Source organism: Pseudopodoces humilis, chromosome 13, assembly GCF_049639895.1.
Source record: "Pseudopodoces humilis isolate 2021_Gansu_Grassland_sample_001 chromosome 13, ASM4963989v1, whole genome shotgun sequence".
Lineage (NCBI taxonomy): Eukaryota > Metazoa > Chordata > Aves > Passeriformes > Paridae > Pseudopodoces > Pseudopodoces humilis.
This window is the reverse complement of record NC_142212.1, coordinates 2535441-2550545: the sequence shown is the minus strand read 5'-3', so window position 1 is coordinate 2550545 and position 15105 is coordinate 2535441. Positions and strand designations below refer to the sequence as shown.

Genomic DNA, 15105 nt, shown 5'->3' with positions numbered 1-15105 from the left:
TATCTGCAAAGAAACTGTAATCAAAGGACAATGGAAGAAAGTAAAGAAAACTGAACTAAGAATGGTTTGGTCTGAAATCACAACAGAACAGAATTTTGATATTTGTTTTTTCAGGTTGTCTATAAGCATAAATTCAGACATGGAAGAGCCTGCAAGAGGGAACATTATACTGAATTTTAAATGTGGAAAATGCTGATATTCATAACAGGGTAGCTAGATTACTTAAATTTATCAGGGAAAGATTTCTATCATTGCTGACCACTCACACCAACCCCTGCAGTTGTCCAATAACACAAGAAAATAATAACTTGCAAGATGAAGAAATACCTCTCAGGCATTACACAGCTTAAGATTTTTTTGTTCTTCCTGTCAGCCACCACCAGTCCTTGCAATCCAACAAGGTTACAACATTCCTGGGCAGTCCCAGGCAGCTGAGATGTGCTATCAGTTTTTAATAATAGAATGAACTTCTGCAAAATATTTCAAAATTAAAACAGGCTTAAGCCTATTCCCCTCCTTCCCTCCGCCCCAAATTTAAATGAAGCTGGCAAAAATTTCTCTTAAAGATCCCGTGGCAGCCTCCTGCAACTGAATTGTTTAAGGAAGATTTAACCAAGACTGAAGAAGCCACCCAAATAAAATTCAGGGCTTTCAAGCAACAGCACAAGATAAGAGGCTCAAAATAAAGGTAAGAGAGGAGGAAAGTCCCCCTAAATCACAATGAAATAGTGATAAAATAACAAGAAATCCTGGGGATTGCAAACTGGGTCCCAGATGCGGGGCATTAATTCCAAATCCCTCATTTAAAACAGGGTTTGCTGTTCTGACACGAACATGACTGGATAGAAGAGACACCACAGGCTTGCAGGAGCAGCCGGTGGATTGTCCAGGGAAGGATGCCAGCAGTGCCCCCTGCACCCGGAACAGCAGCTGGAAGTGACTCCAGAGCAGGGCTGGATGTCCCCACAGGGACAACTCCCACCCACAGAGAAGGTGAGGTGTCCCTTGCAGCAGCTGCTGAGCATGGGGACACTGATAGGAGAGAGCAGAAGAGCAGACACAAAGCTTTCCCCATCCAGGGAATGGCGTGGATTGCCACCCCACAGCAAGTCCCACCCGATTTTTCTCTGTAATTTTAAGCTGTGAGCTGCAGAGACATTCGTGTCAGCATCAATACTTTGGGAAAAGTGGGGCAGCAAAAAGAACTGCCAGCATCTCATGGCAAAACATGCCACACTGATAGCCTTGTTAAATAGGATTAACATCAGGAATTAAAAATAACATCTAGGTTTGGTGAAGAAGAAAAAAAACCTACTGATTTTACCTTAAGAGTCCCCATCTATTGCAAACGCTAAAACAAAGTTATTTTTATATCTTTTCAAACTCTGCAGCTCTCTTACCATGCCCACTCTTCAGGGCTGAAGGCACAAAATCTGTTTCTCCAAAGCCTTTTATTTAGTGTCCAACCCAAGCGTGGATGCAGCTCACTCTCAGCTTGCACGCGGTATTTGGGAGCAGTGGTGCTCACACACGTTAACGAGCCGAGTGTGCTTGTCCTCTACTGAGGGGTCACTTCAAAACAGTGAATAAGACAATTTGAGCTTAATGACTTCTGCCATCTGATATTTCCTATTGAAGCAAATGAACTCAGCTGTGCTGTGGCATTAAACACAACCAAACCAGCAGGGCCAGCTCATTGAGGGAAACACGACTGACCCGCGGCACTTCCTCAGCTAAAACTGTTCCATTTCTCCGCTAACACGTCCCTCGGTGCACGTCCCTCGGTGTGCACCATGGGTCTGTGTGGAAAAGACAGGAAGGAGAAACCACCAGTGGCTCAGTAAAGAATGATCATTCCTTTAAAACTCACTTCTGAGGGTTCAGGTTCTGGGTTTTACCTCGAGGTTTCATGTTTACAAGCAAGTAAAGCAGCAGGAGGTGCAACACAACCACTGAGACGTCCTCAGGGACAAACCAAGCAACACATTCATAGAATTTCCTCAGCAACCCATAAATTTTAAAACTCCATTTGTAGAGTCCTTCAACACCAGGAGCTTGGAATCATCAGATGGACAAGGCACCAAAAATAAGCAGATTTATCATCCTAGGGCCAACTACGACTCTCACATAACAGCCTCACGTAGCACTGAGTTGTTGGAAATTATAGAATTCTGATTTTTAATTAGTTGTTTTAATTAACTGCAAGTAGTGTCCACTTTTAGCCAGCATTAGTTAAGTTTCTTCACAGACTTGTTGGAGTAACCAAAGATACCAGGAAGATTAAGGCCTAGGGAGCTGGAGAAAAAGGTGATAAAAGGACTAAAGAATGGGGACCCAAATTAGCATGAAGAGGAAAATATCAATAACCAATAGAGGACAGAATATTAATTAATTAAGAGAATCATGTCACCTACAACCAATATAAATTTATTTGCTAAAAATGCATAAATAAGTGAAAAGGTTTTGTATCAGCATTGGTGTGGAGGCTGGAATTTTGTCAGCCACTCAACTCTGGGCCAAGATTGAAGTAATGCCTTACCAACACTAAAAAGACAGTGTTGGAGAGGGTTCTTTTCCCCCATTTGGGGAGGATTTTGGTACCATCATGGCTCCTGTTTGGTGCACCTGTGCCACTGATAACCACCTACAATTTACCGCTGTGGTCCCCTCAGATGATTGTGTCTGGAGTCTGGAAAGCAAATTGTTCTGAACACTCCAGTGGGCACCTGCTCCACACCCCCAGGGAGGCAGGGAGAGCTCTGTCACACTGTCCCTGCAGTGCCCCACACACCCAAAAACTCACTGGCTTGAGAAAACAATGGAACAAAGGAGCAGCCCAGGCACTCAGCACTGCCACAGGGAGAGCTGCACAAAGCCAGCAGGGAGCACACCTGGACGCTTCCAGAATTTTCCAAGTTTACACCGTATTTCTGCAGGAAACGCCAGGGGGCTTTAAAGAGTTTTGAGGTTTTTTCTCTCAGCAAAAACTCAACAATTTGAGTAGTGAAAATCACAGGTTCTGACCTGGCCAGCCTCTTTACTCTTTGGATTCATGATCACAAACAAGGAGGGATTTTCTCCAGGGTTTCTGTGGGCTAGAAGGCACCTGTAACACTACAGCTGAAGGACAGACAGAGATTTTGGCTGCAGATGTCAAGCTGGATGACCTCTGCTATCAATGGAAAGTCATGCAACAGCCATGACCCCACTGGCAAAGCAGAATGGTGATGTAATGCAGCTTTTCCTATTACTGTGGGATTTTTTAATGAAGGCAAAACAACTTCAGGGTGTAATTAAAAATCCAGCAAAAGCAAACTAGAAAAGAGAAAACAGAATGGCTCAGAAAAGAATGATCATTCCTTTAAAACTGAGCTGCTGTGCCAGGGAAAGGGAGAGGGCCAACACATGACTGAAGTGAGGCAAACCCAAGGAAACTCACACTGTCCCCAGCTGTCGCCCGAGCTTCCAAACTGAGGCAAACACTGGAGACTGCCCAGAAAACAGTGCAAAAAATCCAAGTGGATTAGCTATATTGTTTAAGGAAAGAATTAACTGAGGTGCCCAGACTAGTGCTAAGGTTGTAACTGCACAGCTGCCCTGCAATTCCACAGCATTCCCATGTGTTTTTCTTCCCCATTAATGCTGCCACAGTCCTGAACAAACAGCATTCAGCTTGTAGCATCCAAGGAGCTGCGCCCTCACTTGCAGAGGCAAAGTGAAATCCTGCTGCAGTTCATGGAGCGCTTACTGGATGCTCCCAGAAAATTCTCCTCTCTTATTCCGTACCTCCTTCAAGGACAAGCTCACCTTTTGAAGCACACCTGTAAAGGAGTGGGCTATTCCTTCTTTTCCATCATCTCCAATGTTAATCAGAGGAAAAGAATTGTGACAGCCTTTGAAATACTCCATAAATCTGGTCGGTTTTCCTTCCCAATTCTCATTTTTTCAGACTTTTTGTATCTCAGAGGACTGTACCTACCTAAGCTGGCCTCACACTGAAATAGACTTTTCCTCTGTGCAAAGTGCTGGGGAGGAGAGATCGACACAAAATGCAAAAGGAATAATCAAAGGAGCAGCAGAGCCTGTGGAAGCTCAGGTTTGTGAATCTTAGCAGAACTGACTCAGCTCACAATCCACACAGGAAAAGAGTATCTGCAGTCCCTGAAGAATTTCATTTGAAAGCAAAGAGGAAACAAGGGCTAGTAAATGCTATTGTTACAGAAATAGCAGCTACATACACCCAGCTATTTCTATTACACAACTGAGATCCTCTGCATTTAATAGATTCCGTGGCTGCTTTGCCAAGTTCTGGACTGGCAATTAGGATGGGACATTGAAATGCATTGTTTTACCAGCTCCAAGGCAAGGACAAGGAATGGGATTTCTAATGAGCATTCAGAAAGGGTTTCTTCCTTCTTTAAAAGTTAAAAAGGAAGTTCCTATACCCAGCTGAAAGCTGTGCCAGGAAATGTCATCTATTATCTGTGAAAACAGGTTCTTTATGTCTGAGGTAATCATCAGCTTTTCAGGATGTTGGGGCGGCTGCTTTGTCCTTACACCTTGCAGGATCTCAAGCACAGTTTCCAGAACACCTACACAGACATGGGAAAAAAAAACTCCTGGAGAGAGAGGAGAAATAATTTCTAGAGATACTTCGAAGGCAAGTCAGAAACTATAAGCATACCACATTAAAGGAAGTCAGCACTGAGGGAATGCAGATATGTTTGTCTTGGAAGCACATTGAGCTGACTGCCAAAAATACATATTTGGCTTTATTTTCCACTCACCTTTATAAATAACAGGCATGTCAAACACCAACCTCTGACTTCTTGGAAAACAAATGGAAACAGTAAATTTGAACAGTCTATATTTGAAGGGTGAGTATTAATTGCAAAAGGGACAGGAGGCAGGAAATCATTACTGCACCTAACACTGTTCTTATCCCAGGTCTGTTGATATAAGTTATCTTTAAAAGGAAATGACCAGTTCATCATGCTAATTCCTCTTGCAGGGCTGCTGAGCTTAGACTTGCATAGTGAAGTCACTGCCTCATCTTAAGAAAAAAAAAAAATAGCACAATCCTTTTTCAGGAAAACACAGAAAAGCAATACTGAGTAAAAGAAAAACAAAATTCAAACAAAATTATTGTGAGGAATGGCACTGTCATCACCTGTCCAATCCACAGATGATCCTTACAAAGGCTTTAGCAGCAAAATTTCCCAATTTCCATGGTTCAGCTGGAAGCAGCATTACTGCTAGCACTGACACTTGGCAAAATGTCTGGCAACACCTAACAGGGATTCAAGTAATTGTTTTATCTCTACATTTTAAGGTGACACTTGAAAGGGAGCAGGTTTTTGCACCCCTGTAAGTGTCAGCTGAGACAATGAATTAAGAGCTGCGCTCTTGCAGCAGGGCCAGTCCCACCAGGACAAAACCATTGCATAGCAACTCTTCACTTTCACAGGCCACTGACAAAATCAGGCAAAAACCCTTCTCTGTCTCTGATACTCTGCAAAGGCAAAGTTTAATTCCATCAAGGGCACACTGGCTCAATCGATTGGATTATTCATTTGCTGTAATGGACTTTGCTTTCTTCCTGCAGCCTTCTCAAAACAAGAACAAAATGAAGATAAATCAGCTCTCACTCAAGGCTGGCAGTCTATAGATATTTATGGATTTCTGAGCCCTGCAATACAACAGAAGGGAGGCATTCCCCAAGGATGTTTTCCTCTGCAGTCCTGTTACACAGGGACACAACGAGGAAAGGCTGCAGCCACCCTTCCCTTTGCCATCACTGATCCAGCCTCCAGCTTTGCCGTCCCCAGCACAGGAGCCACTTTGACACCACAGCCTGGAATGATCCCTGTTTGATCCTCCAAGCAAAGGCCTAAATGCCGCTTTCCGAGGCTGCACCACCAACGTAATCCCAGTTTGCCACTGGGACAGCTGACGTAGCTTTCATGGAATACAAAGATCACTTCCCTCATCATTACACTGTGCCCATTACGCTGCAGGCCTGGCCTCATCTTTTTCTCACACAATGAACGAGCTGATTATGCCAGCAAACTCAAGCCACTACTCCTAAGAGTGAGTTTACAGGTTTATCAAGTGCCCCATATAATGGCAACACTTTCCATCACTTATTAATTCAGCAGAAAAAGGTTGACTCACTGTATTGCATCACTGCATTGAGATCAAGGAGAAACTTGGGGCACAACACGTTATGGAGAAGGTTGACCCGTGATGATCTCTTTGCAAAGAGGGAAAGAATAACACAGAGTTGCTGGGCCAGGTTTTCCTTTGACTTACAACACATTGTAGCTGTAATTGAGTTAACTACAATGAACAAACACTAGTCCTGTGCAGAATAGGTACAAAAAAAAATTTCACACCCATTTATTACTCTGTTCATTTAAATCTGAGGTACAAAAGTAGAATGTATGTCTGTGGTCAGTCCACCCTGCCTGCATGTATTTAATGTCTTACAGGGAAAAGGGGATTTCAGCTTGCATGAAAATAGCCTCCTTTCTAAGTGTTGCACCTGCTGAGGTAAGATAATCATTGAGAGGAAGATGATGTCCTGGGTAATCCATAAATAAATCAGCACTGACCCCAGAAAATCTCTGATGCTGCCTAATAGAAAAAGCAGAAGACACTCACTCACTTTCTGCCTTCCCTGGCCTTACATTAAAGCACCGCCTGTAACCCAGAGAGAACCTTTCTGCAAGCCATTTAGGATTCTCAAAGGAGCAGGTATCTCTTTTTCTTTTTCTTTTTTAAAGCTTTATGAGGAAAATGCATCACGCAATAGCTCCCTGGTTCTCCACAAGTAACTGAACAAAGCCAAAGTAAATCAGCAAGTGGCACGACATGCAGGAACCCAGAAACAAAACGAGCAATGAAATTGGACTTATCACAGAGAAAAATCTGAGCCATTCATTTGAGATGCTTATGTTTGGGTAACCTTTGGAAGAATGTTTGCTGTTCCATTATACAAACAATGGAAATATTAGATAAGGAAAAGAAGCGCCATTGCCAAGAAAGCTCCACGCACCCCTTCCAAATCATGGAACACAGGGATGTGATTTTATGGAAATATAACATGCTGCCTGCAGCAGGAGTGTCAAATGTACAGAGCCATTCCTGCCAACCCCAGTGGGTCCCGGGAGTGCAGTTCAGGAACCCCTGGAGCAGCACATCTGCCGGGAGCTGGCCCACGGACGCATCGGGACACGGGAGCCAAATTCAACCTCCCTAAGGCCAAGCCTTACAGCTGGGCCGGGCCTGTTGTGCAGGACTGAGACAGCCCCGTGTGCCAAAGCAAACCTGCCACAAGTTATTCACACACAACCATCTCACCGCGATCCTTTCCAGCTGTTCCCAGCCCCGAAAGGCGCCCTGTGGCAATGGCGCTCCGCGTGACCCGCGACAGCGCTTCCCACAGAGCAGGGAACGAGGAAAGGGATCCAGGGCTCTTCCCTGAGGAGAGAAGGGGCAGGAGGAGTCCCTGGCTGCCAGTGGGGAGGTGCAGAAGGGAAGTCCCTGTGCACACTCTGTGCTGCCCACTCTTCCCACCGAGTCAGGGACCCCTCCGGCTCCCCCAGAGATAAAGGCAGAGAATCATGGAATTATTGGGTGGGAAAGGACCTTTAAATGTTGTCCAGTCCAACCCCTGCAGAGAGCAGGAACATCTTCAGCCAGGTCAGGTTGCTCAGAGCCCCATCCATCCTGGTGTTAAACATTTCCAGGGGTGGGACATCCCCCACCTCTGTGGGCAGCCAGTGTTTCAGCACCCTCATTGTGTGAAATTCCCTCCTTATATCTAATCTGTCTCAACCCTCTTTCAGTTTAAATCCCTTACCCCTTCTCCTGTCACAACAGCTCCTGCTAAAACTTTTTTCCCTAATTTTCTTACAGGCCTCCTGCACATACCGGGAGACTGCAATGGCCTTTCCCTGGGGTCTTCTCTTCCCCAGGGAGAACAAACCCAGCTGGGATACACATCAGGGGTTCTGTAACTGCAATTTCCAAATGAAGGAGCATCCAGGACCCCCTTTCTTCCCAGCCAGCTCCTCATGGAAAGAGCCAGCCCCTTTGCCAAGCACAGGTCCCTGGGAGCCTTGTTGAGGTGCTTGGGGGCAGCCAGTGCCCACTGATGGAACCACAGGAAAAAGCCAAATTATCCAAGTTCTCACCAGCTCAGCCACACTTGGCACTGCACAAACAACCAGGTGAAATATGAGTTTAAAGTTTGTCTGTGGGGTTTTTCCCACACTAGGTAGGAAAAGGCCCTGCGAGGCCTCGGCCCTGACAATGCTGAGGGGTTTTTTCATGGCCAGGGCTGCTTTCATTGTTCAAACCAAACCTTCCGTGTGGGGAGAACATGGACAAATAAGGGCTGGATGTGTACTTGGAGCTTGGCTGCTGGCCTGGGGGCTTGGCAAATGGGCCTGGACTGCAAGAGGTGTTTTGACATCACAAATAAGGATGAGGAATTAGGCAGAGTGGTGATCCGGAGAGAGGATGAGTGGGTCTGCTCTTACAGGGCTTTCAAGGTGCTGCTTTGAAGGTTTCCAAAGTACTTCAGCTCAACATCACAAAGAAACTCTTAAAATCTACTTTCAGAGAGCTGGCAATGTTCCTTTTAAAGAAATTATAAAATCAATCAGATAGTATCCATCCTAATCTTAAATGTAAAATAATGTATGAAGATCTTGAACTTATAGATAATATTTAATGGTTTATACATGATCAAGTGTATTCTTTCAACAATGAAGATTATACTATCACCAATTTCTTTACATTCATGGTCTATTTTGACAGTGTATTAAAATAAAGCTCAGCCTCTGACAATCACAGAATCAGTTACTTTATATTTCTATTTTAAACTTCTATTTGTCTGAATCAAGTATTTTTTTTTCCCAATTTCCTTTCCAGATTCTTCACATCTCTGTAGTTGATTGAACACTGTGGTGCACCTGACTGCAATTCAGTGTAAACCAGCAAGAGCAGCTTCCAAACAGACTATTAAGTTATTAAAGGTGCATTTTTATAGAAGCGAGTGTGAGGAACCAAAACTAACGACTATTAAAAACAGCTGGTTAATTTTGTTGCATTCAATCTTTCTTCATCTTTTACCTCATCGTTAAAATTGTGAAAGGCTTTTTAGATTGCAATAATGAAAAATAAACACACCTCCACAGCTGGCCTAATTGATTCTCAGGCTGTATCCCCCACACAACAAACATGCATTTGAAGAGAGAAAACTTCTCTGGTAGCTCAACTAAGGGCAGCTGTGATGATTAAAAAAGTCAACTTCTACAGCAGAAATATTATCAGTTAACTGCTAATTGATATTGTGTCTTTCCATAAAACCTTTCCATGGTATTCTGAGACCTACAGCCAGAAAAAAAAAACCCACAAAACAAAGCTGAAATGTTCTCCCCCAGTGCACTCCACCAGCCCATTTCTAGAACCTTAACCAGTTCTGTATCCACTAAATACCAACAGGAAAACTTCTGTAGTGCTGTAACGTCATCACCGACATGTAACACCTTCTGGAGCGTCTGCTTGGGGTGTGGTTGCACAGATATCACCGTGGAAAGGTTCTTCCTTCATATAAAAATCAAAAAAGCTTCACTATACTGTGGTGGGACACAGCTCCAAAGCTGCCAGAGCTCCAGGAACCTTTGGACACTGCTCCCAGGGATGCACAGGGTGGGATTGTTGGGGTGTCTGTGCAGGGCCAGGGGTTGGACTGGATGATCCTTATGGATCCCTTCCCATTCAGGGTATTCCATCATTCTACAAGCAGTGAATTCTTCACTTTTCACATGCACTGGAAATCACAGCAAGGAATTGGTAATAAAATACCCACTATTTTAAGCAAGAAATCAGGACAGTTAATTCACTGACAAACTCCTATAAGAAATAAACATTTTTATAAGGGAAAGTAGATGAAAAAGTTGCTGTAAATTGGTGGGTACTATATAAAATTGTGGAGAGAGTGGATTCCAGTCTCATTTGGTATTCATCCAACTAACTCATCCCATTTTACCAGCTGTCCTTTATAAGGTATCACTGATGCTCCAGTGGGCCTCAGAGACTCCAATTGCATGGAAAATTATACAACTGTCAGCACAGCTCTGCCCAAGGGGGGCTTCAGCATTGTTTTGCAAAGTGACAGGGCTAGAGCCTGCCTATATGTGGTATTTCTGGGATAAGGAAAGTGAAACTAATCTGAACATAAATATTTTTAAAGCAAATTCTAGTCGACACATATGTGTAATTTTTTGTATAAATTATTTCCATAGATTTTGGGGAGGTTCTTTTTATGAGCACTTAAATGGGAGCTTTTCATTAGAATATAATCACTTTAAGGCAGGAAATCCCTCAGGCATAACTGAGAGCTGGGATCTCCACTGCATCTATAGCTAAAGGAGCAATCAAAGAAAATTTAAAGGAGAGACTGAAGTCTCAAAACCCATAATAATGTTATTAGTTCATTCAGCATGCAAATATTATTCTACTCAACATTCAGCAGACCTCCCCAGCTCCATGCTGAATTGAGACAGGAGTTCACTGGGAAATGAACCTCACACCAGTGTCAATGACATCTGAGTTACAAATGTGACATCTTAACTTGAGAAGTTCAAGGCCTTTAAAACAGTTTCAAAAAGCACTTCTAAGTGTGATTGATCCTACCAGTCCATAGGTGGGACACCAAATACTAACATGGGAAATTAACTGAGTCAGCTCTGAGCTCATGACTACTTCTTACTTTCTGACTAAACCAGAAAATTCTGGTTAGGCCACGTTTTACTAAATTATCATCCCTGCTGCCAGGAAACCTTTCTTTCCTCTGCTCTGGTAACTGTTTCAGCCTTATCCCATAAAATTACAAGGATTTTATGAAGATAAATTCTGGAAGAGCTTACAAGGCAGGGAAGAACCAAGTTGTACAGGTGCTTTTCACTGTGCCACAGTCACTCAGGACTCCTGCTCAGCCATTTGGTTTCTTCAAAGAAATGTCCTGCAGTAATTTTTATTTCATATTTCCCATGAAACCATGTGAGATGTGCAACACACCAAAGTATGAAAAACAGAGGAAGTTCAGTGAACTGTGCTTCACCAAAAATGATGTCTGGTTGGAAAAGTGATTTTCAGGCACTGTTCCAAATTGTGTTTTTTCATAAAGGCATTCAATGAGGAATCCACAGTTTGCTGCAGATACCAAAAGATAAAACTAAGTATGTCAATAATTAATTTGCAAATCATGTCTGCCTGATGTTAGAATTCTATTTCCACGTAGGAAATTATTATGTTTCTTTCCTTTAAGAATAGTCATGTCTTCAAGAATATCCTCTTCACTGAGCTTGGAATCAAGAAAAACAATGGTTTGGGACTCAGAACTAAGTATGAACTTATATTTGCCATAAGCCTTTAAAGTTTCTCGTTACGAATACCTTCTCTCCAGTAAAAATTTCCGGAGTTTGACAAGACATATTTCAGAGAACTTTTCCAAGCAAAACAATTAAAAATGAGATGTAAGCTTCATGTGACTGGGAATTCCTATTATGTGATCTACTTGAAAATTAAAACCCAGCGGAGCCTTCACGATTCCAAGGCTATGCTGATTGCCATTTGAAGCTGGAAAGGTTTTTCCCTAATGCACAAGTGATGAAGTGCACATAATGCTTGGAGGAAAGTTACCTTATCTGCAGTATCAGATATAGATTACTGCTGGAGTCAGCGTGCCACGCTGCTGGATCCATACGCTCTGTTCCAGTATGAGGAATTGAGTTTCCCTGATGTCATAAATGGAACACATAATGCAATTAACATTTCCTTTGAAGTTCACATTGACCAGGTAGCCACCAGAATGAGTTGGCAAAAGTTGACTGAAGTCACCGCCATGAACTCGGCTCAGACAGAGACGTCAGCTCTGACTTTCTGCAAACATGGAATTCTTGAAGCTGAGACATTGATGGCTGCTCCTTTGAGACCCCTCAGCTAGGGTAATTTATGGTATCACACTACAATTGACATGTTTATGGTCACACCAATAATTCCAGACTTTGAGGCATTTACACACTGGAGGTAACTAAATGATTAATTTTAGACAGAAGAGAATGGAACAAAGCCAAGACTTCTATCTTCTTGAAAAAGAAAAGAACTTAAAATGAACATCTTGGCTACTTTACAAGACTGCAGAAATATAGACTGAAAGACTGTGTAATTTCCAAAAGTGTTAATACTCCTTGGAGATGAAAATACAGTGACAAAAATAGAATTCTTAGAATGAAACAGAATTTTACTTGCACTTAAAGAGAAAGAAAATTGTATGAGGAGAGGGAGACATTGCATCATTGTCAATGTTTTATGGGGAGATATATTTGGTTTGAGCGCTGAAAACCAGACTAATAAATGATCAGGTAGAAGTCCCTAAAAACACTTAGGAAAATAGATGCTGGAAAGCTATGATTGGCATTATTAAACATAAGAAAGTGAGATTAATTTCACACACAACAGAAGTGCAACTAATAAAAACATCGATACAATCACAGGCTGATGATTTAAGCAAAATTACCTATGGTAATATAATAAGTGAAGATTAGTGACCTATATATAAATATAAAAATAAATCTTCATCTACACAGGAACATAATGTGCATCTCAAAACATCACTTCATACTCTCAAGATGTCCAATAGAAGCTGTTTTGAAGCAGCTATTTTGCTTCTTCTGATCCCCAGGAGCACAAAGATTCAAATCTCTTTGCAATGCTGATTATTTGTGCTGATTATTTGTGTCATTTTAAGGAAGAATTAATGCACTTAGCTGTTAAAACAAGAAGCACTCCTTTCACCCCCATGCCAGCTTTAGCTATAGCTGGGCTGGTTTACCTTCTTTCTTAGAAGACTCTTGTTTTTTATTGTTGGCAGCACCATGAGAATTCTGTTCAGGTTGGAATCAAAACCTCTCTTTTTGCTGTCTGGAGAGCATTTACACAAAGTCCCCTAATTCAAGTGGAGCGAGGGGCACTTACCTTCTGTTGGTGATGTCTTCAGATGTCTGCAGAGCCCCTCTGTTTCCCCATAAGTCTCTTTAATTTTTACTACTGCTTCTGTCCCTCGGAGTTCCATGAGGGAGCGCAGTTCCTGCAGTGTGCACCCAAACTCTCCTGCATGGTTGGCCTCATTTCTTTGGTTCTTGGAATAAAAATCGCTATTTGTCATGTCACCCATCGTGGCTGGTTATATTGCTCCACTCGTTGTAGCTGATACAATCTTAAAACTGTTTAAAAACTGAAGGAGAGGAATCTCGAATTCCAAGCGGAGAAATTAAAAAGAATCCCGCGTGTGTCCGGCGAGCGAGGTGGAGGATGCCTCTGGCGTGGAGGGTGTCCCTGACTGGCTGGAGGTCACAGAAAGGCTGCTCTCAAGGCTGCAGACCAGCTCCACTCCATTCACCATTTCCCATTATGTTGCACCCAAGCTGTAGAATCTACATGGTCATTTCTTCCTCTGGACCTTTGGGAGCAAGCAGAAAGGAGTCATTAGAAGGCGGGACAGGTGGGGATGTCAAGCAGCACCACGGTGGGGTGTCCTGGAGATGCTGCAGGTAGCAGCATCCACCCCAGGATAACACCGGCTGTGCCGTAGATAAAGCTCCCCGCGGCTGGAGCACCAATGGCAGCGCCGCTCGAGTCCCAAGAGCAGCCGCTAAATGAGATGAGTCATGAATATTAATTAGTGAGCGATTAGCCCGGTGTGCAGGACGCAGCCCCGGTACGTGCTCTGCTCCATACAGCCACCCCGGGCTGTCCTCTGAGCAGAACAAAGGCTCCCCGATAAGGCTCCCGGGTTAAAAACGGGTTAAACACTACCAGTCTTCATCACAGGTTAAAGCAAAACTGGGTTTTAGCACAAGGGCCGTGAAACTTCGGGGGAAACTACAGAGCCAGCGTCACAAATGCAGAATATATTTAAATACATCACATCTTGCAGCCTTGCCTTGTGCACAAGTGAGCAGAGCGTGAATGCGGTGGGATGGATGTCTGGGTGGGCAGAGGCAGAGCCTCTGAATGAGGAGTCCTTTCCCCTGAGCCCAGTCACCAGCAGGCACAGACACACACAGGATGCTGCTGGGCTCTCTCTTTTTATTTCTTTTCCTCTTTTTTAATTTATTTTCTTTTTCATGTGCAGTGTCCAACGAGTCCCATTCGACCATCTGGGAGACAGTTGATTACTTGCTAAAGCCAGCCTTTAAAACCTGTTTCCCCTTCCCATATTCTAATGAAGTGGGTTTAAACACTGCTGAAACCAGCTATTATATTTGGCACGCAGAGTTTTAACAGAGATTAAAGGTTTCCTTTTTGCCTCAAGCGGGTTAGTGCGAGTACACTGTCTAATCTAGAGGTCTCAGAATCGTTTTCATAATAAAAAAGATCTTTCAAAGGGCACCCCAGCAGCCTAATGAGTGACCAACCTGTCACAGGCAAAGGGCACATGTTGAACTTTCTAGGCACAGCAATCCCCAGTGGAAATGATACATAAATGTCCAGATAAAGCACATCAAGAGGAGCCAGATGCGTTTCAAGTCCCAGTTTTATATTTGCACAATAATTTTAATCCCCCACCCAGCTCCAGTTGACATAACAGGCAGGGTTTGCTATTCCCACTCTCTGAGGACATTGCCATTGCTCTGCAGTGACAAACATCAGCCCTGTGTGAGCACTGATTTGGAGTTACCTTCTTCAATTAACAAAACTGAACCTCTACCAGCCCTCTCCTTTACAGCTTCAAACCTCAACATTCCTTTGATTTCCGTGGAGGAAAAAAAAAAATAAATAAAAGCAAATAAATAAAAGAAAATAAATAAAAGCAAATAAATAAATAAATAAATAAATAAATAAGAATAAATAAAATATTAAAAAAAAGAAGTTCAAGTTTCACTATGATATCACAGACCAAAATTTAAATACCAGCCAACTGCTACACATTTCTTCCGCCCATCCTATTTACTGATCTATCTTCTAGTGCTAAGAACTTCTGCCACCCTCAGGTTCACATATTGCTTTTCACATTCACGAGACGGGAAT

General features: G+C 43.0%; 1 protein-coding gene across 17 annotated transcripts in view; it reads right to left on the bottom strand.

Annotated features, from left to right (window-relative positions):
* ATP2B2 (ATPase plasma membrane Ca2+ transporting 2) overlaps positions 1 to 15105 on the bottom strand; it is a 395747-nt gene that overhangs the window by 152313 nt on the left and 228329 nt on the right. For all 17 annotated transcript variants that reach the window (XM_088061667.1, XM_088061651.1, XM_088061658.1 and 14 more), the window contains one exon: positions 13051 to 13534. In XM_088061667.1, the coding sequence (XP_087917793.1) occupies positions 13051 to 13249 (199 nt within the window). In that variant the 5' untranslated portion in view covers positions 13250 to 13534. The remainder of the gene's footprint in view (positions 1 to 13050; positions 13535 to 15105) is intronic.